Source organism: Thunnus thynnus, chromosome 17 (genome assembly GCF_963924715.1).
Source record: "Thunnus thynnus chromosome 17, fThuThy2.1, whole genome shotgun sequence".
Lineage (NCBI taxonomy): Eukaryota > Metazoa > Chordata > Actinopteri > Scombriformes > Scombridae > Thunnus > Thunnus thynnus.
Window position 1 is genome coordinate 1,077,009 of NC_089533.1, and position 27,465 is coordinate 1,104,473.

The 27,465-nt window shown below is 38.6% G+C and overlaps 1 protein-coding gene across 1 annotated transcript; it reads left to right on the forward strand.

The window, feature by feature from the left end:
• The first annotated feature begins 17,399 nt into the window (after positions 1-17,399).
• Positions 17,400-27,465, forward strand: LOC137168287 (uncharacterized). Its single transcript, XM_067570811.1, has 4 exons — positions 17,400-17,562; positions 21,923-22,716; positions 22,918-23,078; positions 24,621-27,465. Exons 2-4 carry the CDS (start codon positions 21,979-21,981, stop codon positions 25,849-25,851), a joined length of 2,130 nt encoding a protein of 709 aa, XP_067426912.1. The 5' UTR covers positions 17,400-17,562; positions 21,923-21,978; the 3' UTR covers positions 25,852-27,465.

Genomic DNA, 27,465 nt, shown 5'->3' on the forward strand with positions numbered 1-27,465 from the left:
TAATTACATTATTGTGTGATTGCTGAAAATAATCATGTTCTTCTCACTCTTTATTCTTATTCCGTCTTCCGTACGTTTTTTGCTGTGTTTCAACTGCTGCATACTTTGTGCTATAAAAACCATTCAACTGTCAATCTGTGCAACTCATTCAGCAGATGTGTGCTTATATTTTTCTGAAATGTAACATGTTTCAGTGATTTTATATAATTTTTTAAAACATTAATGTTTATAATGGCAGTCTATGGGACCAACCGTCGGACTGAGTTGGAACCTTGGTCACTTTGACACTCAACTGTTCGGAAGTCCCTTATCCTACAGACGCTCTCTTTTGTAGTTTTTCAGCAATTTAAGCCCAAAGTCAGGGGGGTTTTCAGACTTTTTCAGGTCTCACCAGTGTGTCATGTGATCAGGCACAGTGGAGAGCACAGATAATTTTAGACCAGAAATGTTTTTCTAAACTGCTGTCACTCTCACAATTTTAACTCCTCAAGCACATATCTTGCCTCAGTATGTTGCCACAAGCCTCCTCTCTCTCAAAATGTAAATACATTTCACATAGGACTTATAGTTTTTGAGATCTGAACCTTAATTGATAGAGTCCCTGTTATGTTCTCATTGACTGCAATACAGTCTGCAGGATGTGTGTCTCCTTTCACTGCAGTTTCTTAAACTTACAGATTCTCTCTTCCTTCAAACACTTTTTACACATATCAGTCATTCTCATGTTAAACTAGTCTTGCTTTCACTAATGATGTACAAATCTCTGGGCTTCGAGCTCTGGTTTGAGACAAATACATTTTCCTCATCAAAATGGAGATTTTTTCCTCTCATTACTGGGAATGTCTGTTGGCACAGTGGTTTAGAACACTGCTCTCATGATCAGCTACCCCTTAGATGACAAGGTTGTGTGTTTGATACTTGCTCACTGCAGTGCTCCTCATAATATTGCTGTCATGTGCAAAGATGCTTTCCATCTCTATCATGTACCATAAGTCAATTCCTCTCTAGCTTACTTTAACATTATTACCTAAAGCGTGGATTGCTATTCTTGTTACATACATCTTTTCCAATTCTACAGATCCAGTCTGAGTAGTCCAGTGGTTTAAGTTCATGTAGTTTTTCAGCAATTTAAGCCCAAAGTCAGGGGGTTTTCAGACTTTTTCAGGTCTCACCAGTGTGTCATGTGATCAGGCACAGTGGAGAGCACAGATAATTTTAGACCAGAAATGTTTTTCTAAACTGCTGTCACTCTCACAATTTTAACTCCTCAAGCACATATCTTGCCTCAGTATGTTGCCACAAGCCTCCTCTCTCTCAAAATGTAAATACATTTCACATAGGACTTATAGTTTTTGAGATCTGAACCTTAATTGATAGAGTCCCTGTCATGTTCTCATTGACTGCAATACAGTCTGCAGGATGTGTGTCTCCTTTCACTGCAGTTTCTTAAACTTACAGATTCCCTCTTCCTTCAAACACTTTTTACACATATCATTCATTCTCATGTTAAACTAGTCTTGCTTTCACTAATGATGTACAAATCTCTGGGCTTCAAGCTCTGGTTTGAGACAAATACATTTTCCTCATCAAAATGGAGATTTTTTCCTCTCATTACTGGGAATGTCTGTTGGCACAGTGGTTTAGAACACTGCTCTCATGATCAGCTACCCCTTAGATAACAAGGTTGTGTGTTTGATACTTGCTCACTGCAGTGCTCCTCATAATATTGCTGTCATGTGCAAAGATGCTTTCCATCTCTATCATGTACCATAAGTCAATTCCTCTCTAGCTTACTTTAACATTATTACCTAAAGTGTGGATTGCTATTCTTGTTACATACATCTTTTCCAATTCTACAGATCCAGTCTGAGTAGTCCAGTGGTTTAAGTTCATGTAGTTTTTCAGCAATTTAAGCCCAAAGTCAGGGGGTTTTCAGACTTTTTCAGGTCTCACCAGTGTGTCATGTGATCAGGCACAGTGGAGAGCACAGATAATTTTAGACCAGAAATGTTTTTCTAAACTGCTGTCACTCTCACAATTTTAACTCCTCAAGCACATATCTTGCCTTAGTATGTTGCCACAAGCCTCCTCTCTCTCAAAATGTAAATACATTTCACATAGGACTTATAGTTTTTGAGATCTGAACCTTAATTGATAGAGTCCCTGTCATGTTCTCATTGACTGCAATACAGTCTGCAGGATGTGTGTCTCCTTTCACTGCAGTTTCTTAAACTTACAGATTCTCTCTTCCTTCAAACACTTTTTACACATATCAGTCATTCTCATGTTAAACTAGTCTTGCTTTCACTAATGATGTACAAATCTCTGGGCTTCGAGCTCTGGTTTGAGACAAATACATTTTCCTCATCAAAATGGAGATTTTTTCCTCTCATTACTGGGAATGTCTGTTGGCACAGTGGTTTAGAACACTGCTCTCATGATCAGCTACCCCTTAGATGACAAGGTTGTGTGTTTGATACTTGCTCACTGCAGTGCTCCTCATAATATTGCTGTCATGTGCAAAGATGCTTTCCATCTCTATCATGTACCATAAGTCAATTCCTCTCTAGCTTACTTTAACATTATTACCTAAAGTGTGGATTGCTATTCTTGTTACATACATCTTTTCCAATTCTACAGATCCAGTCTGAGTAGTCCAGTGGTTTAAGTTCATGTCACCTCTCAACTCCTTTTAGATCCAAAGGTTGTGAGTTCAAGTCCCTCTTAGGGCAGAACCCAGTAGTCGAAGGATGCAGGAGTGCACAGCTGATGTCAATCTGCTTAATGAGCTGAACTGAACTGCTTTTTTGTCAATTTTATGCAATTGACAGGCTAAATACCCAAATCTGGCCAGGTGTTGCTGTGTGACATGTTAGCTCAATGCGTAGCATGTCTGTCTTACAAACATGAGGGTGTAAGTTCAATTCCAACTATTGCTAATTTTAATCTTGGTAGATTTTTCAATACTCTTCTGCTTCTAGTTATGCAATCTAAATTCACTTTCACCAATCACACGCAATTTCTACAGAAATTGCATTTTCTAGTTAATAATTATAATTAAATAAGAAATAATAATAATTTATAATTCTAATTAGAATTACAATTATAAACAAATAATTTTGGCTGAAGCAAAAGGACAAAAGGCTGCCAGACATTCTACATACGTGATACTGTATTTTATGAATAAATATGAATGATGTTAGAGAAACCATTGGCGCTTTCCACAGACAGTTTGCCTAATCTATAGTTTAACAATCACATAACATTACAAACATTACAGTTGGGCTTTTTTCACGTCTAATCCTTTTACTCTCCCGTCTGATCAGCTGACCAGTCAATAAATAGACGATCAACAGGGTGAGGACATCAGGTAAAATCAACTTCCACATAGGACAGACCTGTGTCTCCTCGTCTCTGACACATTTAAGTGATTGGTACATCCTCCATGATGGCAGACTCTGATCGATTTCTTGGTCACAGGCTGGAGGAGCGGAGACAGAAGGAAGCAGAATTAGCAGAATGAGAATGAAAACACCCTGAATGTTTGTCAAAGTCAGCGTATCTGACTGCATGTGATTGTGTGTGTACATGTATTAGTCATTTCAGGGACAAACAATCTGTTCACACTCTACATTCCCACCGGAAGACCACACAGTCTCGGCTAGGATCTCGTCATGCCTTGCTGATATATCAGCATGGATGAAAGAACGCCACCCTCAGCTCAACCTCTATAAGACCGAGCTCCCTGTCAACACAGCCAGTCCTTCCATACAACAAAACATCCGCTTCCAGCTCAAATCAACCCAACTCATGTGCAGAAAGTCTGCCCGGAACTTGAGTGTCATGATGATGACCAACTAACCTTTAAGGTTCACGTGGCCTCAGTCGCTCCGTCGCATTGGTTAGCCCTGTACAACATCAGGAAGATTAGACCCTACCTGTCTGAACATGCAGCACAACTCCTGGTTCAGGCTCTTGTATCATGTGATTTTCTATATTTGTCTCCATGTTTGGATCCAAACCATCAATGACTCAGTCTCCTCTCTACGACACCATGTAGGAGTAGTAGATAACTATCTAAACACCTGTTAATCCCAATAAATATAACTCATAACATCTTATAAACTTACCAGATCAATGATAATTTGGTTGAGTTGAGTGGAACAGATTTGTGTCAGTAACAGTACTTTGGGCCCTCTGTTTGTTGTGAGTGGATAAATGATCGGTTACATTTTTAGTCTTGTAGTGTAACACAGAGGATATGTATTTATGAGTCATGTTTTACCAGATGAGTATTAACATCAGCTGCTGTCACTCCGTCAGTCCTCCCTTCCTTATGACGTCTGCCCTCAGATACGACCCTAAAATTGTTTTATAAACCATTTTATTCTTGAATGAATTCATTCAATTCACTTCAATTTTATTTATATAGCGCCAAATCCCAACAGAAGTTATCCAATCTGGAAACTTTATTCAGGAATCAGGCTGCAGGGTTCGCCAGACAGGAAAGTATAGATGTTCTGTGGAGAGCTGGCCATTAGACCACTGCAGAAGAAAAAGACATAACAAGGTGATGTCATTAAAAGAGTGGCAGTCAGATATTTCTGTTAGTTAGTAGATTTTTTTCAAATTTACAATGTTTCCACACAGGGTTTTTTTTACGTGCAGATTGGAATGTGAATAAAAACAGGTGGATAGAAACACAACCAATGCTCGCTGGGTGGTAATAAGTGAAGCAGTAAGAATATATATTGTTACCCTGTTAGAGGACCCAGATTTACATCTTGATATTGGGCTGAAAAATACACCACCACAACACCTTTAGATGGTTATTAGCATAAAGTCAAACTTGATTTTTAGAAAATTTTCACTGTGGCACTGACACTCCCGGATACCACTGACGACTACAAGAGTGCTATTAAACGTAACTGGACCGAGTGAAGAACTGGAGAAAGCAGCTGATGAGCTAAAGAGGTGGACTCGAAATTTCAGAGCATATGTTGAAAATAAAATGTACAGATTGTTATGATCATGACTTGAAGGACACATATTCTCACATTTCCAGCTCTATATGTATATTCTGGGGCTCTACTGGAATATCTTTGTGTGATTTCCAGTTAAAAACTCCTTATTTATCTTCTACTGGTCCTTTATGCAGCCCCTCAGTTCAGCCTGTCTGAAACAGGCCGTTTTAACTCCTGTCTCTTTAAACCTCAGGGACAACATTATAGGCCTTTTTCAAACACGTGCTGGTTTGGCTAAACTCTGTTTGACTCAGTTTGACTCAGTGCATCAGCCCAGCACAGCAGGGTTTTGCATCTCCATTACAACAGGGCTACCTGTTTGAAGGTATGTCTTTAACAAAAGCAACGTGCTGTATACATTATGGCTGTGACTATTGGTCAAAGTGGTGGTTGTAAAACAGTGGATAAACACATTTCATTTACTATAATTTCTTCACAATAAAATTCCCCCTGTTAGTTTGTTAGTGAAAAGCTTTTAATATGAAGCAGCAGAAGCAAGAAATGTGTTTTCATCAGCAGTAACTTAACACAGCTCTGATAAGGCTGAAAGCAATCAGGAAACAGTAAAATAAAGCGGATGTGTGCCACGCCCGCTATGTGACACTGAATCAGGTGATTTACAGGAACTCACAAATACTTTATAACATTACAAAAGTCTGTGGGGATTTTTGTTATGACCTGAAGAACAACTTGTTCAACAAGGTATATCTGTTTTATTATCAGTGATACTTCATCGTTCCTGTTAACACATAATTGTCTCTCTGGTGAACATCAGTCATGTGTTCAAACACTTCAAAATGTCTTTATGTTGATGTCTCTTTAACAGTGACCCAGTGGATGGATGTTTGGAAAGCAGAGAGCAGGTTCAGTTAGTGTTTCAGGTTCAGGAAATATGATGCTTTTTGTTCAGTATTGAAAAAACTCAATGCTGGCTTGAAGCAGGAGACTGAACATTTTGATTTTTCAATTCTGAACCATAAAGACCTCCATCTGTCTTAAACTGATCCAGCAGCTGACCCTAACCCTCTAAACGCAAGCAGAGTTTAATAAAGTTTAATCATCATGCAGGTTGAAATACCTCAACAACCGTTAGATAATTGTAAATTGGAATACCTTTTGATCCTCTGACTTTACCTCTAGCGCCATCATCTGGTTTCTGACCACATATCTGCAAAACTAATGACATTCCCATCAGCCACGGCTTTACTTTGTGTTTACTGTTAATTAGCTAATGTTAGAATGCTAACATGCTAAACCAACATGGTGAACACGGTAAACATTATATCTGGGAAACATCAGTATTTTTTATTTGTTTGCCTCTAATGAGACTTTACCTGCTTAAAAAAATAATATTTCCACTAATTCCTGTGAAAATGTTCTGGAGTTAATGTTTGTGTTGAGATAAAATCTGTTTGAGTGTTTCCCTCATGACGCTGTATTTTGGAAATCCCAGTGCCGGAGGACATTTTCACTTTCACTTGTAAGGGGATTACCTTTTGTACCACCTGACTGTGAATCAGCCAATAGAAAAACAGAATCAGGCAACAGGAGTCTGTTCCTCCTCTTCTTCTACCAACTTAATAAAAGGCGAAGCTGAATGTTGAGAGACAGACGAGAATATTTTATCAACAAAACCTGTGAAACTCTGAAGCAGGTAAGATGACAGTTTCAGGATCTTATTAAATACGACTTTTCTTTCTTTTGTACTTTGTTTCTTCAACAATATTGACAGTAATTCAGTTTATTACAAACAATATTTTAGTGAGCTTGAAATTTCATTCTGAACTTCGGAAACAGCAGATTAACAAAAAATGACCACAGAGTGGAATCATCCTTTCTGTGTCAACAATTCAATATTTCAGATTTATTTCCTTATCTGTCTTTTTATTAATGATAAGTTTTGTTGAACTTTATTTTCAGGTTGGAGGAGGAGCAGCTGGACCTTTGTTTTGGTTCCTGACCTGATTATTAACTTCATAAATATGAACGACTGTAAATCAGACTCTGATCAGAGTCAGAGAGAGCAGGCTGATGCTTTGGAAGAGATGGAAAAACATCTCAATGCAATTCTGTGAGTCTCTGAAAATAAAAAAATATCATAAACATCTGCAACATGTTAAGTAGCAATTTTACTGGAGAGTAACATCAGACCTCATTGTTTTAAGTTGTTGAAATGATGTTCCTAACATGCCTCTTTTTTTCTTAGATTAGCCACAATTACAGACTATATGATGATGATGACGATGAAAAAGAAAACATTAATAAAGCGTGTGATAGAAAACTGCCAGAATGAAACCACTCTGCGATGGCTGAGAGAAAACTCAGAGTCATTGGACTTTTTACGACTGGTGGACATGTTTAATTTCCTGAAGGAACACATCGATGAGGAAGAAAAGAAGGATCACAGTAATAACATTAATATCACCTTTGTTGCACATGGATCCATCAGAGACTCCATGATCCCGGCCAGCTGTCTGCTGCCTCTGCCCTCCATCACAGACGTGATCCTGTATTCTCCCTGGAACTGTTATCTTAGTGTTAAGGCAGTCTACGGTGTCGCTACAGGACGCATGAAGCCTCAGCACAGAGAGTTTTACTGTGGTGACACAGCTTGCTCTGTTGCCGGGGAACTCCATCGACCCACCAACCTGCCTGACCACTGGAACTCAATGAAGAAAGCTGGAGACCAAAAGATTCCCAACATCACCGTCAGCCCTCTCGAACCATCAAGGGACAACGTGTGGAAAGAGTTTCAGTCTCTGTCAAAACAACATGGTCCACCAGGAAGAAACCACATTGTCATCCCGTTCATCCTCCCAGGAAAGAGTGTTTTTTTAGATAGTGTCCCGTTCTCTGTTGTCACTTTAGCTCTGTCTCTGGTTCTCCTCTCCTCCAGGTTTAAAGCCACCGTCCATCTCACAGCCTGTCTGAGTGACAGATCTGCAGAGAAGAAGTTTGACCAGGAGTATCTGAAGCAGCAGTACGCCTGCACCATCAACAACACTTTAATGACATGTTCACCAGACATGTTCAGTGTGACACTGTTTGAGAGATTTGAACGTTTTTTCTTTGGTTAAACATCTTCTCTGTCATGTGGTAGAAAAGAAGCTTTGATGTGGAAATTCATCCACAGATTCATGAAGTGTGGGAACAAAGTGTGACGGTGGATTCAACTTTATGACTTCAACCCTGCTGGATGTAAACTATAAGGAGGCTGTGATCCTTCTGCATCGGTGTTTTAATGTTGACTGGGAACATTTCAGAGGTGTTCTTCAGTTCTTCAGTGAACACATTTCTTATTAAGTTTAGAGCTATTTTAAAGTCTTTTGTCTTGTTTTACAACAGATTAAATCCAGCAGTTTAGCAGCTGGTTCAGATGCTAACAGATGCTTTGTGCCTCTAACTTTCTCTGTGATCATTTTAAATGTCAGTACAGTTGATCTCACAGCTCGGCAGCTGTCATTAATCTGCATTTATATTTGTTTTATCAGACGATGTCATGATCATAACGTAATGATTTTATCTGCAGCAGCAGCTGGTTAACAGAAAGTATTTATGATCACATTTCACATTTCTGACATTTGACAATAGAGACCAAAAATATGTAAATAAGAACAATTTTATAATGAATTCAGCTGCGTTAAAACAGACTGAACACTCTCATTACAAACATAAAAAAACATTTGCTGCGTATGTGTGAAGACAAAGTCAGTGACATTTGAAATGAATCACTAAAATTTATAGTAAGTCATCTGCCAATAAAAACAGGCATTTATATACATGTATATACACACCCAGAGCCTCATTTATCAACAGTCTGATTCATCACTTTCTTCTTGTGACTGGGAATGTGCGAACAGTAAGGCCCTCTCATGGTCTACAGGTGTAATAACAGGTGTTAACAGGTACAGGTATAACTGATACAACAAATCAAAGTTGAGCCTTCCTGTTGTAATTATTTTTTAAGTATATTCTGTTTACTTATTACATGGCAAAATGGCTACAATGATGATTTTTTTAAACACAGAAAATAGTCTCAATATGTTTTTTAAAATTGTATATTTATCGAGCTTCACACTCACCTTTTTACAGGTGGATGTGAGAAGTTGACATTTGGAGTAAAGAAGGAGAAAAAGAAGTGAAATCCTGCGACTATAGTTTGTTTACATAGCCTCTGGAGCCGGAGGAAGCTTCCTGAAGCTGACCAATCAGAACAGAGTGGGCTCATCAGGAGGCGGGGCTTGAAGAGACAGGAGCTAAAACCGCCTGTTTCAGACAGAGGCTGAACTGAGGGGCTGCATAAAGGACCAGTAGAAGATAAATAAGGAGTTTTTAACTGGAAATCATGCAAAGATATTCTAGTAGAGCCCCAGAATGTTTGTTGTACTTGGTTTATGTACTTGATAACGACACTGTTTGTATTTTAATTTGGTTTTGTTTCATAAAGTAATAAAGTTGTTTACATAATGGCGTGACAAAGCTAGCTGTTCTTTCTGCTAACCGTAGCATCGTCTTCAGGTTAGTTCCACCAGAGTAAAATATCGTACTACTGTGGAAATATGTAGGTTATGTTAAGTCTGTGCTTACTGGTACGTGTACTGTGTTGAAAGAATATATCGTGAGCACAGTAAGTTAAGAGCTTTTCTTGTTGTTCCTCAAAAGTTCTGACTTACAGTACTGCGCAAAAGCTTTAGGCACCAAAATTAAAGTGAGGATCCTTTCAAAATAATGCTATGTATAGTTCTTATTTATCACTTAGCTTCAAACAAAGTTCAGTAAAGAGAAAATAACTAAATCAAATCAGTATTTGGTGTGATCACACTTTGCCTTTAAAAATGGTACCAGTTCTCCTCAGTACGCTTGTGCACAATATTTCAAGGTCCTTGGCAGGTCGGCTGTTCCAAACATCTTGGAGAACAAGTTTCTGTTCTTCTGTTGATTCAGGTGACTCAGTCGGTTCTATCTTCATGTAATCCCAGACAGACTCGATGATGTTGAGATCAGGGGGTATACCATCTGTTGCAGGACTCCTTGCTGTTCTTGTCGCTGCAAATAGTTCTTTCTGACTCTGGCTGTATGTTTGTGGACGATGTCACGCTGCAGAATAAATTCAGAAGTGATCAGACGCCTCTCTGACGGCATTTCATGATGGATAAGAATTTAAACATCTAAAGCGCCTCAAACTTTTGCTCATTATTTTGTCCTTAACACAGGATGAAACTCCACGTGTTCTCTCTTTGTTCTGCCTGGAACGGTTTAGTTCAGTCTAGTCAGGAGTGGAGACTACAGTCATAGACCTTTTAAAGGTGATATTGTGCATTCTTTAATTTAAACTGTGATCAGAGATACTTTATTCAAATGTAAAGTCTGCAATGACTCAACTGTTCATATTTACCTGAAGCCCTTGTCTGCAGCACTCTGATGAGCCACAATAACACCATGAAATACCATAACATGACAGAATATGAACAAGACAAAATGTGAAACTTACACAGAAGCATTTGAAATGATATTTATTATACTGCATTATTGTTGCAATTCCACTCTGACAAAGTGGAACAAACTCTCTTAAAATATTGTCACATTTAATAAAATAGAGCTCAGATATGTTTATGGTCTCAACGTCTGGACCAGACAAAGAGCAGAAGTCAGAGTGAAACAGATTAAATAGCTGTCGAACACGAAGGCTACAAAACATTGATGTCATAGTCAGAAGTAATTAAATACAACAGCATTGTAATTGGTAGTTATGTTTCTTTCCTGAGGAGCCTCCTTTGATGCAGCGAGCTGAACATCGTCTTCGTCTGAGCTTTAGCCTCGACCTTTCTAAACACTTCTGTTCACTCTCAGAGACTAGAGACATCTCTCAGGCTGAAGCTCCTCAGTTAAAGATTACATGCTGAAGATTCACAATAACTAAACATGATTACATAGAGATTCAAACTTGATTATATGTGTTACAAACACAATTAATCTCACTGTAAATATTGATAATGTAGTCGAGAGTGACTTTACAGTCATTGATTAGCTTTTACTTCACTGCATCAGTTTACTTCTTCTATTCAGTATCTGCCATGAAAGGTAGTGTTTTTATTTAAAGACACAAACATCAGAAACATCATGTGACCAAAAGTATGTGGACAGCCCTGTTCAACAAGTCTGAGTCAAAATAACCAAGAGACAAGTCAGAGTCTAAAGACCCGCAAGACGGACACAAGACTGAAAAAAGCCTTGAGATCAGGACCAGGTCCAGTCCAAGTAAAAAAACATGAAACCATCATGAGGTTGAGAAAAGTCCAGATAATGATAACTGTCCTGACAACGTACACAAAGTCATAGTTTTGGAGTCACATGATCAGCTGTCACATGCTATGTTTGAGTGTCCTCATACTTTTCATACTCATACTTCTCTTCAGATGAATCAGTTTCTCTCTCATTAGAAGTTAAAGGAGCCTCTCTGACTAACCAGACTCTGCAGATTCTCTCTCACGTAAGTGAAGTGTTGCTCAATGTCACGCTTTTGCTGGCTATACCTGCGATTGTAATATGCCTTCAAATATTCTTCAGGGCAGCAGAAATATGAACAAATATTGCGCTGTTTTAAATCTTCATCTACCATATGTACATAAATAATATCAAATCCCATGAATTGCCTCCGTCTTATATTGCACTTCTTTCTGATCATCTCCTTGTGCTCTTTGAACAGCTGGATCAGGTCGTTCTGGTAAGTAGAGATGAGAGTCTTCACGGTGTTGCAGGTAACCGTCCCTCCCAGTCTCACCAGGTGAATCAACATCTGGATGTGGAAGGCCGCCCCGTTCACCCAGGCCTTCAGAGCCTCGTTCGTCATGTGGCCGTCCCTCAACATGGAGTTCTTCAGATTGGTGAGCGCGGCGCTCAACTGGCACTCGATCCGCTGCAGGTCGCTGCTCAGCTTTTGGTCATCGTTAATGTGCATCATGCATCTCTTCAGACACTCGTCGATCTGATCCCAGACCTCGGAGGCTTTCTCCTCAGCAAACACGCAGCGCAGAGCGTCCTTCATGCTCTCCTCCGGTGGACTGAACGACACGATATCGATGAGGATGGCAACAGTGAGCGCCCCGAGACCCGCCAGCTCAGGAGCTGACATGAAGTCATCCAGCTTCTCCGCCAGGCTCTTGATCCAGTCTGGAGCGCAGTCAGACGCCTCCATCCTCCTCTCATAGTGTTGTTTCAGCATGTCTGAAGAATCCAGACTGCAGAACTTCACAATGTTCTGATTGACTTTCACATCTGGACCGTCGCTGAGTTCATCCACAAACCTGTCGAGTTCTTGCTGCTTCCACTCCTTCCTCATCTCCTCAGTCAGAATGAAACCCATAGTGTGGTTGTCAGGGTCTGATGATGATGATGATGATGATGATGATGATGATGATGTAGTGATCTGTGGAACACTGAAACACACAAAATGAACACAGTTAATTGTAGCACTAATGATTAATTGATTGACAGAAGATTAATTGGCAAAACTTTAATCATTCAAGTCATTTTTAAGCAAAAGTGTCAAAAATTCTCTCTTAGCAGCTTAAACTTTTTCCATTATTATTTTTTTAATCTTTTAAACTCATTATATTTAATTATGGGCCTTAGGGTCTATGTGCTCATTTATAGGAATGAACCACTTCTGTTGTCTTGTGTTGTTTTTTGTTTGCATTCATCAATATAATAATAATAATATACATTTCCATTGTTTTTTATATTGCCTCGGCTCTTATGTTAAAAACTGGAACATGATGGAAAGCCGGTCATGCTGTATAACATGTACAAAAATCTACAAATATAAAAATGCTCAAAATTCAAATTCAAACAAACAAACAGATAAAACCTCTGCATAAGAATAAATGATGTTACCTGACTGCCCACAGCAACCCAAGATTCAATTAGAATAATGTTGATACTGATCTTTTTATACCTCTTATTAGGTTATAAACACTCTGTTTGGTTGTTATGTTTGTCTTTTGGTTGACAGCACAGAGAGAGAGAGCAGGAAGAACCAGGTGAGTCAGTGGACAGGTGGGTGAGTCCAGTTTGTTATGGTGACAAAACAGTAACTGTTTAGCTGAGAAAAAATACTCATAATATAATTTTAAGAAAAATATTCATGCATTAATTGTTATCCAGTGAAATGAGTTATGACTGATTAGTGAGAAGGCATGGGGGTTGAACACTTTTCCAAGGCACTGTATGCATGTCACATTATCATTAGAGGCTCAGCCCCCCTGAAGGTCTGATCCTGGAGTCGCAGGATGCACCTGGCTGATTGATTGGTTGATTGATTTGTGCAGCCCCACTGGGTTCATGAAAAGAAAGCCCTCAGTTTCTGGCTCGTCTGATAGTCAGCGTTCAGGTCAGAGGAGATGTGCTTGTTCCTGTCTTTCTATTGACTGTTCCAGAAGCAGTGATGTTGATTTTGAGGTCGTCCACAGCAGTAGAATGAAAGCATCAGTTGTTTGTTCAACTCTTAAAATGATAAAGTGTCTGACATCACAGACTGCAGGTTTCTTTCCGTCACAGCACATTAAAACAGACGCACCTTGTAGAACAAGTTCTGTTATCTAAATTATACATCAGATTGTATTTGTTTTCTGGGTCATGATAAGAATCCTGCAGACCCTTTGGACCGTCATAAAGTAGTCGTGGATTCCTGTAAATGTGTTCTATTGATCTGTCTCATCATCCTGTGTTTTATTACCAACTTCTGCCTGAACTCTCCTGCTGTCTGTTCTGTAAAGACTCATCCTGAATATAAAAAGTGTAGCTGCTCAAGTTTAAATTTCCTGCTTCAGTTCATTCTCAACTTTTCTCAACTAGGAGGACTTTATGTTATTGTCTATGAATAGATATCATTTGATAACAATATATCCCCAGGTAATGGCTCCTGTGTGTTCATTCATAACTACATTTTATGCATTTGTATCAAATTCATTCAACATCATTTATTCCAATCTTCTTTTATTTTTACATTTTTATTCTTTATTTATATTATTGTTTCCTATCAATCTTGTGTCTTGCAAGTTTTCAGCTGGGAACTTTTTGAATGACTCATCTGCATCCACCTGCTGTCCCAACAATCCAATCAGGACACAAACGACACAAAACAGTTTCAGTTTTATTAGCAGCTTCTTTTAAGTTTTCTTCCATCAGATCTATCAGATTTTCCTCCTTTTCAACTCCAACTTTTAATTTTATTTCTGAATGTTCATGACCTCTGACCTCTTCAAAACCTGAAGAAATGTTTCAAAACTCTAAATGAGATATATATATATATATATATATATATATATATATATATATATATTTGAGCACGGCTAGGTGTGCTGTCATGCTGATTTGAGCATGTTCTAAATGTCTAGTTGACCAATCAGATGGCTTGGTCGGAACTACGTGTTGTATAATGATGGAACAAAGTGTTAAGTTGTTAGTTGGTAAGTGCCCCTCATTAAATTTGAGTTCACACGAAGTGGTTCATTTGCAAAAAAATTCAATAATTTCTTCAAAGTAGCTGCTGTGTAACTTGATTCTTAAGACATGTCTTTGAAAGGTTTATGTAAAAATGTGTATCAGCTGAACAACAATAAATAAAAGTTGAAATATTTCCATTTCTGTAGTAATTATGGTCACTTTGGAAAAAGTCATTAAATTATCAGGCTAAAAGAACACAATGTTCAGGGTGTTTTTATTGCTCTCAAATGTAAAAACAGGTCAAATTTGACCCGAACAGTATGTAAGGGTCACTAAATCCAAGCAAATCATTTTCCAGAGGAAATATTTCCATTATTTCCATGTGCCAGTCAATGTGCATTCTTTATCTTAAACTTCAATCAGTCAGCATAACTTATTCAAATGCAATGTCTGCAAGTTTATATTGACCTAAAACTGTTATCTGCAGCGCTCTGATTGGACAGTATAAAACAACACACTAGTTTTTGTTGGACTTTGACTCACAGTACTGCTGAGCTACAAGAATAACACTCCATAAAATACCATAAAATGACTAAAATGATTATGAACGAGAAAAAATATGAAACTTACACAGAAGCATTTGAAATTATATTATACTGCATTATTGTTGCAATTCCACTCTGACAAAGAGGAACAAACTCTCCTAAAATATTGTCACATTTATTAAAATAGAGCTCAGATATGTTTAGTGAAACAGATTAAATCGCTGTCGAACACGAAGGCTACAAAACATTGACGTCATAGTCAGAAGTAATTAAATATAACAGCATTGTAATGTCAGGGTGGGTGAGTGGAGTACGTGGACCCAAATGCAGAGACGGTAGGCGGGGACAATCCAATGCAGATATTTTTTAATGAAAAAGCAAAAAGTCATTGGAACAAACCAGAACACAGGAGAAGCAGACAACTCGACAAAGACCGAACTGAAAACTGGAGTATAAATACACAGGGAGTGATTGCAAATGAAGCACAGGTGAGGGAAACGAGACACAGGTGAGACACATGAAATAATCAAACACAGGAAGTAAGGTGACCAGACACGAGGAAATATTACAAAATAAAACAGGAATTAAAGTAAACAAACAGGTGACACAAAAAACACAGGAACACACAAGGGAACAGAGAAAACCAAAACCAGGAAACAAATGCAACACAAATGAAAGAGCCCCTCAAAAAGTCCAACTAAAAACAGAAAAAGTCTGAGGGCATCACAATCAGGATAACAAAAACCAAGGAAGTCAAAAGAACAAAAACACAAAGAGTCCAAAAAACAGAAAAATTCCTGGTAGGACGTGACATGTAATTGTTAGTTATGTTTCTTTCCTGAGGAGCCTCCTTTGATGCAGCAAGCTGAACATCGTCTTCGTCTGAACTTTAGCCTCGACCTTTCTAAACACTTCTGTTCACTCTCAGAGACTAGAGACATCTCTCAGGCTGAAGCTCCTCAGTTAAAGATTACATGCTGAAGATTCACAATAACTTAACATGATTACATAGAGATTCAAACTTGATTATATGTGTTACAAACACAATTAATCTCACTGTAAATATTGATAATGTAGTCGAGAGTGACTTTACAGTCATTGATTAGATTTTACTTCACTGCATCAGTTTACTTCTTCTATTCAGTATCTACCATCAAAGGTAGTGTTTTTATTTAAGACACAAACATTAGAAACAGTATGTGATCAAATGTATGTGGACAGCCCTGTTCAACAAGTCTAAGCCAAAACAACCAAGAGACAAGTCAGAGTCTAAAGACCCGCAAGACGGAGACGAACTGTGAAGACAAAGAGAAAATTAAATAAAGTCCAAACCATGAATCTCTGCTGTGTTTAAATGTACACAGTGGTAACTGCTTATAGTGATCACAGATACAGTGATCAGCTGCTCATATGGATCAAAAAGCTCTGAGACAGAATCAGTCATATACAACACTTTACTTCAATGATAAGCGGCTGCTGCTGCCTGAACACTGAAATCATGACGGACGAACGTCGTCTTCTCTAAGTTTCTGACAATAAAAGGGAAAGAAATTCAAGCAAAATTCACTGCTATCTTCACCTGTTCTGCCACCGAGGAAAATAAGGAACTTGTCACCTGCAAAAGTCAAAACCTGCTGCTTCAAAAATGTACACAATGTGTTTGAAACAGCTGTACTGTATTTTGTCAGTCAATAAAATTCAGTATCGTTATATTCATGTAGGCTAATAAATATACAAATGTCAATTAGATGGTATTCTGCATGAGAAATTAAGAAAAGAAAAGGTTATGATATTATAGTGATATTTGAGCTGGACAGACGTGATCACTAAGTGGTTTCCACTGTACTTATATCCTTCTCCAGTTTCTTTATCTCCAACTGCAAGTTAATGTTTAACTTTCATTGACGCTTGTTAATGGACATTTTGTGAAAGAGAAAATGTGTCAAAGAGTTTGATAATGTTGGTAAGTTGGTTCTCTTAAGTTGCCGACACCATAGTTATAAACATACATCTGATATTATCTAGTCTTCTGATAATATGAATAATAATGATGAATGCTAATTTATTAACAAATAAAGATAAAACCATGAACAGGGACAAACGCTGCTCTTCACTTTCCTCACACAGACTCATCAAACCAACCTTCAAGTAATACGTTCACTCCTCTAACCTTTAGGCCATCACTACCTGCCCACAGATTTATATTTAATCTGTCATCAATTTGTGCCAAGTCGTCTCCTTCACCTTGTTAATTGCAGCAGTTTTGCCCTTTTTTGGTGAAAAGTCCTTTATATCCTTCATATGGTTTCATCAGCAAACAGTAGATCCTCTGAACCTGTGCTGGACATTGCTCTGCATCTTTACAAGAAGTCACGTGACTCACAGAAACTGAGCAACAGTATAAAGTCTGATGCAGGAAAAACTCTTCAGCAGTGAGACGAAGGAACAAACTCAGAGCCTGAACTCAGTCTCAGTCTCTGGTTTTTAAAAAAGAAACTTTACTTAAACACAACAGGAAAAGTTTTTGGACTCAGATTCTCTCCAAACAGGTCAGAAACGTTTATTCTTCTATTTTCTATTTTTTCATCCAGCTGCAGATCTTGATGTAAATATCCTAATCTATACTATGAAAAAGTGTGAACAGCTCTCTGTGCACACTCGGACCACATGGATTGTGATTCTGCAGGTTGGTTTTGAAGATCTTTTGTGCATTTAAACGTTGATAAAATAGCAGAGGCACTTGCGCCCATCGTGTTGATTTAAAGTAAGGTGTGGTCAGGCGCACTGGTGCGCATTTCTATCTTGAGGTAGCAGAGAGCGATTGACCAACAAAAACCTGGTCTACAGTCAATGTCGCAGTGTTTCTATGTTATTTTAAGGAGCATTATCAAGATGCGGCTGCATAACATCCACTCTGCCTGTTACACACACAGGACGCGCAGCGGCGCACAAACATGCAAAATGTAACAAATAAAAGGATTACAATGTGAAAGGTTAAATTATTGTGTTTATTGATGTATTTTTAAAAAATACATGTCGTGATGCTTAGTCATAATATTTATCAGAATTTACTAATTGCAGTAATGACGGATTAAATTGTTTAATTATTTGACCGAATCGTTGCAAAACACGTAGGTATTTAAACAACGGATCAAACACAGATCAATTTTCCTGCTACATTAATACATGATGACATGAGGAACACATGAGGAAATAAATGAGGTGAAAACAATGATTCAACTAACGAAGGAAATAAATCTGCACAGCTTCTAGCTGCTGCCAGCAGCAGGATCAGATAACTGTGTTAATGATTCTTCACATGATTAAAATTAATGATTTAATTTTTGAACAATATTTAACAAATATTCTTTAACATTTTTGAGTACAGTGATCAGGTTTATATACTTTCAGCAATTAAAACCCTGCTGATTTGACCTGTTACTCCATGACTAAACAAAACGATTTTAAAGAAACCAAAGCTGTAATAAAATAATAAACCTTTTCAAAAACCAAACGAAGATAAATTTTCGACAAATTAATGAACAGGACCTTAAACTGGTGGTCTGGGGCCACGGGAGGGTCCAGGAGCAGCAGTGTGCTCGTTATGGATCCGTTTCCTCTGCAGAGAAGCTTCCTTCGTACTACTCGGCAAATGCGCCGTCATAATAGCAATCCGCCAAGGTGCAAGCACACCTGGCTCCTAAAGGGAATGGGAGATGACACTCTGATTGGTTTATTGCATGTTACGCCGAAAACACACCCATGATTAATTAGGAGACTAAGGACAACCCCTTTGAACCATGCGCCTGGCGCAGCGACCATTTTTCCGCCGTTAAAATACACACCCTCAATGCAATTCAGACCATGCACTTTAGATCGTTAAAATAGGGCCCGATATCTCTAGTACAGGAACACTGCAGCTCTACTACATTCATTTGTCCTCTCTGTGTCACACCCTGCCAGGACTTTCTGTTGTGTTTGGACTCTTTGTTTTTTGTTCGTTTGGGTTTTCTGTGTTACACTTGTGTTGCCTGGGGCCTGTTTCAGAAAGCAGGTTCAGCAAACTCTGAGTCTAACCCTGAACTCTGAGTTGATGAACCCTGATGAGAAACTCAGAGTTTTCTGTTTCAGAACAGCTGATCAAAGTTTGTTCAATCAACTCTGAGTATGTTCACTCTGAGTTGAGCTCATGTATGATGAATAAAAAAAGCCATCATCAATGGAGCTCTGATACTACGAGTCACCATTTTAATCCAGTGGATGTAGAGATATGAATACATGTGTATGAGGACGCTGCACATTTATCTTTAAAAAAGAGCCTGAGTCAGAGCGGGAAAAGTGTTGATAAGTTTATATATGGGACACACCTGGCCCAGGTGTGTCCCATATATAAAGTCAGAAGCAGCCGGTTCAGCTCCTCTCTTCTCTCCTCCACACATTCCTGTGTTGCTTTTGGTTCTGTTTCTTTTGTTTCACTATACAACACCCACACAGCATACATTCACTCATCCACTCCCTACATGACTGATTTTACAGACTAACCCTACCTATTGTTATCTTTTGTCTGTTTTGAGTACTTTGTGTTAAATAAATTTACTTTTTGATTATGTTCTCACGCTGCCCAAACAATTCTCACACCAAAACACTGCGACAACAACAGAGATGAACAGTCAGAATATATATAATAGTTTGTGTAGAGTGATGGTTAAACTAAGCAATATTTTTTTTTAGTTATACACAGGGCTGTAATGGAGGCTAAACGCCAATTAGCCACCTCTCAAATTCTGGAAAGCGTTCAAGCAGACATCCCTTTACAGCTGTTAAAGGCTCAGACCTTCTTCCTACCGCAGCTTCTGTTTTATCTTCCAGGAGCACTCGTTTTGTTTTCCGATTTAACTTTGTATCCTTGTATGAGACACAGAGACCGACAATCCACCGCCCACTCCTGCTGCGCTGGTGTTTTAATCAAACAAACCCTCCGCGCTGAAGCAGACTGGAGCCGCTTTCATGGGACAGACGAATGAATCAGAGTTCAGAGCATCGTGTATGACTGACTGCAACTGACGTGCAGCATCAAATAATAATGTCAGAAAAGGGAGCACAAAGTAAGTAGCTAGCAAAACTCTTCAGCAAAAAGTGGAGCTGAAGTTTTTTAAATTGACATTAGTGTTTTAACCATCCAGTTTATCTGCTGCTGCTTGACTGCTGATGCATCCCCACTGTGTGTTTTGTCCACAATTTCTGTAATTAAAACCATACAAGTTAAAGTTTGATGCTTGATGCTCACTCAGATCTTCAAAGGAAGGCTTTTTATATTTTCAGAGTGAGTGAAGGAATCAGGAGAGAGGAGACGGAAGTAAGGAAGAATTGCAGGATGTAATAGTGTTGAAAGGAAAACAAGGAGAAAGTAAAGAACTGATTCAAGATTGACATAAAAAGTTTAAAGAGGGAAGAGAAACACATAGAAGCAGCCCAGAAGTCATCTGATAGAGAGACATGAACACATTCAAAGCAGGAAAACTGGTGAGGAAATTATAGCTGTATCTAGATGAATTACTGTTCTGGTAAATATTTTTAAATGCAGAATCTGTTATCCAAATATAAAGACATCCCAACAAACTAAAGTCAAAGACTGAAACCTGCTATTAAATGACATTTCAGTCGGGCTGAATGCAGTGATTGGACGGGATTATTACAGGCCTGCAACGGTCACAGATACTGGATTTTCATTTGATTCATTGATGGCTGTCGGGATGGACAGAGAATTCCAACAAATATAATAAAAATGCTTCTAAAATACATTAGATACCTTAGCTTTAAGGTGAGCCTATTTTTAATTCAGATTGTATTGGCTGCATTAGATATTGTAATGATATGACAAATTAGTAGACAGATTTACTTCATGGTTAGTGCGGCACCCATGAAAAAAATAGTGAAAAACACTGATGTACGTATTTGGCTGTGTGAGTGTGTGTGTTAACCCTTGTTATTGCCTTTTAACTTGTGAACATTCAAATAAATGTAGTTTTGATATCAGGAACAACACGTTTGACTTTCATTTGTGAATGAACTTTTGCGTCCTTTATTGGATTAGTGTATGTCTACTATTGTGGTGTAGTCAGGCTATATCCTGAAATCTGAGACCTAGGCTCCTGCTCCCACCACATATGTAAACTGCATACTGCGTGCTAACCAAGCTAGCAGCTAGCGCTATGGTCGGCTCCACCCTCTCGTCCAAATATGGTCACTTCTGGCTCAAAAATCAAACATGGCGACGGCCAAATCGCTAAACTCAAGGATTCAAAACGGCAGTTCACAAACCAAGGGGTGACGTCACGGTGACTACGTTCATATTTTTTTAGTCTCTGAATGTACCCCACATATACACATACATACATATGGATTCTTATTTGTTTCATTGTTGTTGTTTTGTTACTGTCTTATTTATTTGCTAATGTTGTGTTTCTGTATTAGTTGATCACTTTGAATTCTCAGTATGAAAATTGTTAATGTATTATAAATCATTACTACTTGTTACTAGTATTTTGTTTTGTTTTCCTTAAAGGAGTTTGGGAGGGTGAGGAGATGATATAATGTGGTTTGGGTTGTACTGTATTTGTTTTACTTTTATGAATCCTGGTCTTCATCAGCAAATATTGCTCAGTTGTCATGAAGATGGATGATTAATAATAATTCAAAGTGTCCTCTACTCCGCTGGTTCCCAACCTGGGGGTCCCGACCCCCACTAGGGGTCACCAAGCCTGTACTGTTCTGAACTGAATATAATTCGAAAGGTCCATAATATGTCAGTTCCTCAGGGGTCGTCAGTTTAAAGGTAAAATAGGGGTCTCTGAGGGTAAAAGGTTGGGAACCACTGCTCTAATGCATCCTCTAACTTTCTTCTTTCAGCTTCCTGTTGATCACACTGCTGAGGTTTTCTGCTCTCTGGTTGGAGGACCTCCATCATGGCCACAGCTGACCAGCTGCTGGAGCTGATTTTCTCCTGGATCGAGCAGAGGGAGCGCTGTGCAGAGAAGCTACGGAAACTGGCCAGAGAGCTGGAGTCACTCAGGAAGAAATGTAACGGCAGTGAATGTTTTGGCAGTTCAGTGTCAGTGGCGGGAGCTGCATGTCTGATCGGGGCCGGCGTGGCCACTTTGTTCACCGGCGGAGCTGCGGCTCCAGCTTTAGGTTTGTTAGGAGGATTGTCTTCTGGTGTCGGTCTCACCGTCTCTCTGGCTACTAAACTCACTGAGCACCTTATATCCAGCGACACCATGAAAGATGCACAGAAGATAGAACAGAAGAGCAACGACATTGGAGAAACAATCCAGCGACTGTTGGAGAAACTGAAGGCGGAGAAGAGGGGAGTGAGCTTCTTCACAGACCCAGATGAACTGGACCAACATGTCATGACTGAAATTCTGAGAGCCATGGCGAGAAGAAGTGGACTGCAGTGGCCGATCAACATCAGCTCATTTGGAGATGGTTGGGGGGGGGCGAGAGGGTTTACTGGCCTGTATTCACAGGTCGACCCAACCTTAATCATGCCTTACGTCATAATTGCAGTCTACAAAGTTTTAAAATGTTTCTCATATCAAGCTGAAGGGAAAGCATCCATATGTTTGATTGCTAAAATAACTGAACAACTCATCAAAACAGTGTCATTGGCTGGATTTAAAACATTTCTTAAAGGAGGCCTGGTAAGATTATTTAACTATACACATATGACACAGACAATCACACATAATTATCTTTTATAATAACATGTCAAAATGTTGTTATTAATAGATTGTTAATTATTGACTTAATGTTTTTATTCAATATATGTTTGATAAATGTGCATTTGCTTCATGTCATAAGACTGAAAATTAATGTATTGATCTCCTTCCATTGACCATCAGGCTGTGGGAGGAGCTGTTGGAATGGTGTTTGCACTTTCACATGTGATTGAAGACATGATCGAGAAGAATCATGTGACTGAGGCGAGCCAATCACTGAGAAACACAGCTGACGCAATCTTAGAGATGAACCGGACACTGAGGAAACAGCTTGACGACATCAAGTATGATGTTTTCTGTGAAATACATTAAAGTGATTCTGTAGGTTTAAAAGGTGTCAGTAAACAGTTTGTAATTTCCTCATTTAGAAAGAACAGCAGCTGCAGTAAGTTTGGATTCATGTTAGATAAAAAACTCCAAACCAAAACATCCAAAGAAACATGTGTAAACCACAACTGCAGTATAATTCTCTTCACTGTATAATCTATAATCCTCTATATCATCTCCATCCATGATGCTCCAAGTGTTTGCCAACAGTGAACTGTTAGGAACATACTGATCATGCAGATGACAGGGTTGAAGCAGGTTATGTCACAGCAGCTTGAAGCCGAATCATCATGAAAAAGAGACATTAGAATCAGAGAACAGCACCAAACACTCCAGCAACCAATCACCACCCCACTAAGAATGTCTTAGAAACCTCCTGCCAGGTTCAGACTACACGATATCAGCTCAATGCCAACTCCACCCAACAGACATCGGGCATCAGGACTGAAAAAGGGCATCAGGGAGGACAATATAAGTAGTGTATCATAGTGGACGACAACTGATGCCACATCTGGAACGTCCCAACAAAAAGACAAGTCCGAATTTCTTCACTATCCTTCACCTTGTTGAGCAACTTGTTGCTGGTACTGCTCATGCTGGGAGGTGGAACTGTGAAACAGAGGAAAGCTTTCAGGCAGAGTTCAGCACAGATATTAGCTTCTATGGAAACACGAGCGGATGGAAAGAGGAGACTCACTACTCACCTAGGAATGTGCTATAAATCTTTTTCATACATACAGTAAGACAGTCCCCTCTGAGACAGCACAGACATACACCAGCCAAGAGATAAGTACAGAAATGAGTAATAAATGATAAATTTTAATGTTTCATTTTAATTTACTTCAACACTGGCACCTCCTTCTGTCAGATCGGTCGGGTACCAACATGCAGTCTGACTTTTCGCTCTATAATTGTCTAATTTGACACAGTGACATCTTATCAGTCAAAAATATTGTGCGGTCTGAACCTGGCATTAGCAATCAATCATGGCACCCTTCCATACTCCTTGGTCATTAAACCACACACCATAGTAACCATCTAACAACAAAGTGACTCTTGCATCTGCAGAGCAACATGTTGAAGTAGCAGCAACTCCAAACCCTCCTGCAACTCTTACAACTCAGCAGTTGACCAATTATCACCTTACCAGAACCCTAAACTGAACACCACAGACATCACCTAGCAGTGCACAAAACACCAGCCAGATGACTTTAGCAAAAGCAGAGAAACATACTGTAGTAATGACTCAAAACATCACAGCAACCAACAAACCTTAGCAACCACATACAGTAGCTCCCAGCAAGTTTTAGCTGTGATCTACAAACAATCCTCAAAACTGCTTAGCCTAAGACTTTTTAAGAATTATTCAGTTCACAATTATTTCTTCTGAAATCTAATTTCAAAGTAAATCTAGTTGGCTTTGGTGTTTCAACATTGCTACCATCGATGTTGGTGTTTTTAAATCATTCTGACTGTATCTTCACTGTCGTTGTTCACAGGAGGATGCTTGAAGAGATGGAGAAACGAGAACAAGAGGAACAGCTTCGCAGAGAGTTCGCCAGAAAACAAGAAGAGGAACAGCATCGCAGAGAGGTCGCCAGAAAACAAGAAGAGGAACAGCATCGCAGAGAGGTCGCCAGAAAACCAGAAGAGGAACAGCCTCGCAGAAAGATCGCCAGAAGACAGCAAGAGGAACAGCTTCGCAGAAAGATCGCCAGAAAACCAGAAGAGGAACAGCTTCGCAGATATGATGATCGAGGGGATGAGGAGAGTGATAGTGAGGAGGAAGAGAGTGATCGAGGGGATGAGGAGAGTGATAGTGAGGAAGAGACAGAGGAAGAGGAAAACAAGCAGAGTGGCGGAAAGCAAAAGAAAAAGCTGGTTGTGTTGATCAAAACCAGAAAAAGTGACAGTAATGAAGAAAACAATCACAAGTTTGAGACCAACCCAAGTCCTCCTGGATCAATAAGGATGGGGCTGCTCAATGTTCAGTCACTGACAGCAAAAACAGAAAAAATCAAAGAGCTCATAACACAAAACAGCTTGGACGTCTTTCTCCCAACTGAGACATGGTTAAAAAGGAAAGGTGGAGATCACGTTCTCAGAGCAGCTTCACCGGAAAATTTCAGTTCCGTTCATCAGGTGAGGGCAACTCGAAACACTTTCAATGTCAACCAGGTGAGGAAATCTCGAGGGGGAGGGGTAGCGATTCAGTATTCACAGGTGTTACAGGGTGAAAAAATAAAACGAACAAAAAAAGCCCCAGATACCTTTGAATATGTTGCTGCAGAGCTGCAACATGGTGAGTGGGGCCAACCTGTCCTGCTCATCAATGTGTATCGCCCACCGGGTAACTTGAACAGCTTGACCCAGTTCCACCGATTCCTGGAAGAGTTTGAAAGTCTTTTGGATGAAGCTTCTGCACGTTACAACAGCATCATCATTACTGGCGACTTCAATATCCATGTTGAGAATGAAATGTTGAGCTCAACTACTGAGTTTCGACAGCTTTTGGAAAAGAAGAATCTTGTTCAGCATGTAGAGGAGCCGACACACCGGAGTGATCACTTTCTGGATCTGGTCATCACCAGGAATGTTGAAATCTCTGATCTCACTGTCCAGGATGACGGGATATCAGATCATTACACCGTCATTTTCAATGCAGAGCCGGTGTCAAAAGAAACAGATGACGAAGAGAGCACAAAACGATACAAGAGGAAAGAGGAATAGAAAATGTCGTGTTATAAAAGATGGTGCAGATTCAACTGCATAATTTGACTCAACAGAATTACATCTATTAATTTCAATTCATGAACAAACAGTTCAAAATGTTAAGTGAAAGTCATATATTTCCTTATGTAGCTATGACAGATCTTTACAATCATTAACCAACTGCAACTTAAAATAGTGCAGTTTGAAAGGCCAAAACGGAAACAGGACAAACAAATATTTATCTTTATTCTTTCAAATTGAGCTAAAAATAAACTGAAACATGTTTCTAAAAGAAGAAAATGTATTCAAATGAGTAAGAAAAAAGGAAACCCTGAAATATTTGAAAAAGTAAAAATTAGAAATGCAACATAAAAAGGTCAAAGCTCCACCAACGCTTCAGTGTAACAAACATCTTTATTGTGAAACCAACATGTTTTGTCTCCGATTAAATAAACAAACTTCAGACTTTTTTCCTTCTCTGCAGTTTGGAAGCAGGTGAAGTTTGGCCAGAAACCCAAACTCTAAAACATGCAATGTAAAAATGTTTGGAGTCACTGCAGTAAGACTAATAAAATCCTGAACAGCAGCCACCAGATTCATATGAACACTAGCCAAGAATTAAATGTACAGATTAGATGTGCATGTTCAAATGGTGTCTAAAGTTATTGTTTAACAAAAGACAAATAATAGAATTAAACAACTTTACAGAAGTAAATAACTTTAACATTTTTGAAAGCAACAACACTTCACATATGTATATAGTAAATTTTGACCAAAAAAAAGTACAGAACTGTACAAGAGTTTTAGATGTGTAGCCTGTCTACACTCTATATTATGTAGATGGGGCCCTGAGTTCTTCATCCTAATTTCCTTTGTTATATTATCTCTGATTCATTTAATGTTTTTAGCTTGGGTCACTTTGGAAATCCTATACCTCTTGAATATAACTTATTGTGAGACCACAGTGTAACAAACAATTGAGTGTACTATCCCTTTAACACAGTACAAGACCACACTCTAATATAAGTTGGTATATAGTATGAAGGCTATATAGCTTTTAATCTCTGAAATAATAAACACACTCAGAAACCATTTAAAATTAGAAGTAATAATTTCCTCCTTTTAATTCTAAAGCAAAATTAAATGAAAATAACATTAAATTAAATACCAGGAGTGTTCACTGCTTTTGTTTCACAAGTCACACAGTAGTTTTCCCTTTTTACCTTTCCAACTTTAAATTATATGTTTTAACTTGTCCACTGAATTATTTTAGTGACCTTACTCACTTACTTTTATATATATATATATATATATATATATATATATATATATATATATATTTTTTTATATATATATATATTGTAAACATCAAGGCATAAACAGATACTTTGTTTTTTGTTTTAACAGTTTTGAAGGTGGAGTTAAATTTAAAAAATGTACGTAATTATCAGGAAAATCCAAACATGTATTTTTGTATTTGGTTATATTTGTATATGCACTATCTTACTGTCAGTGACTACGTTCACATGCACACTAATATTCCACTATTATTCCGAATATGACAGTGTTCAGAATTTGATACGGGTCATGTAAACAGCATATTCTGTTTGGATGTTCCGAATTAGGCCTTAT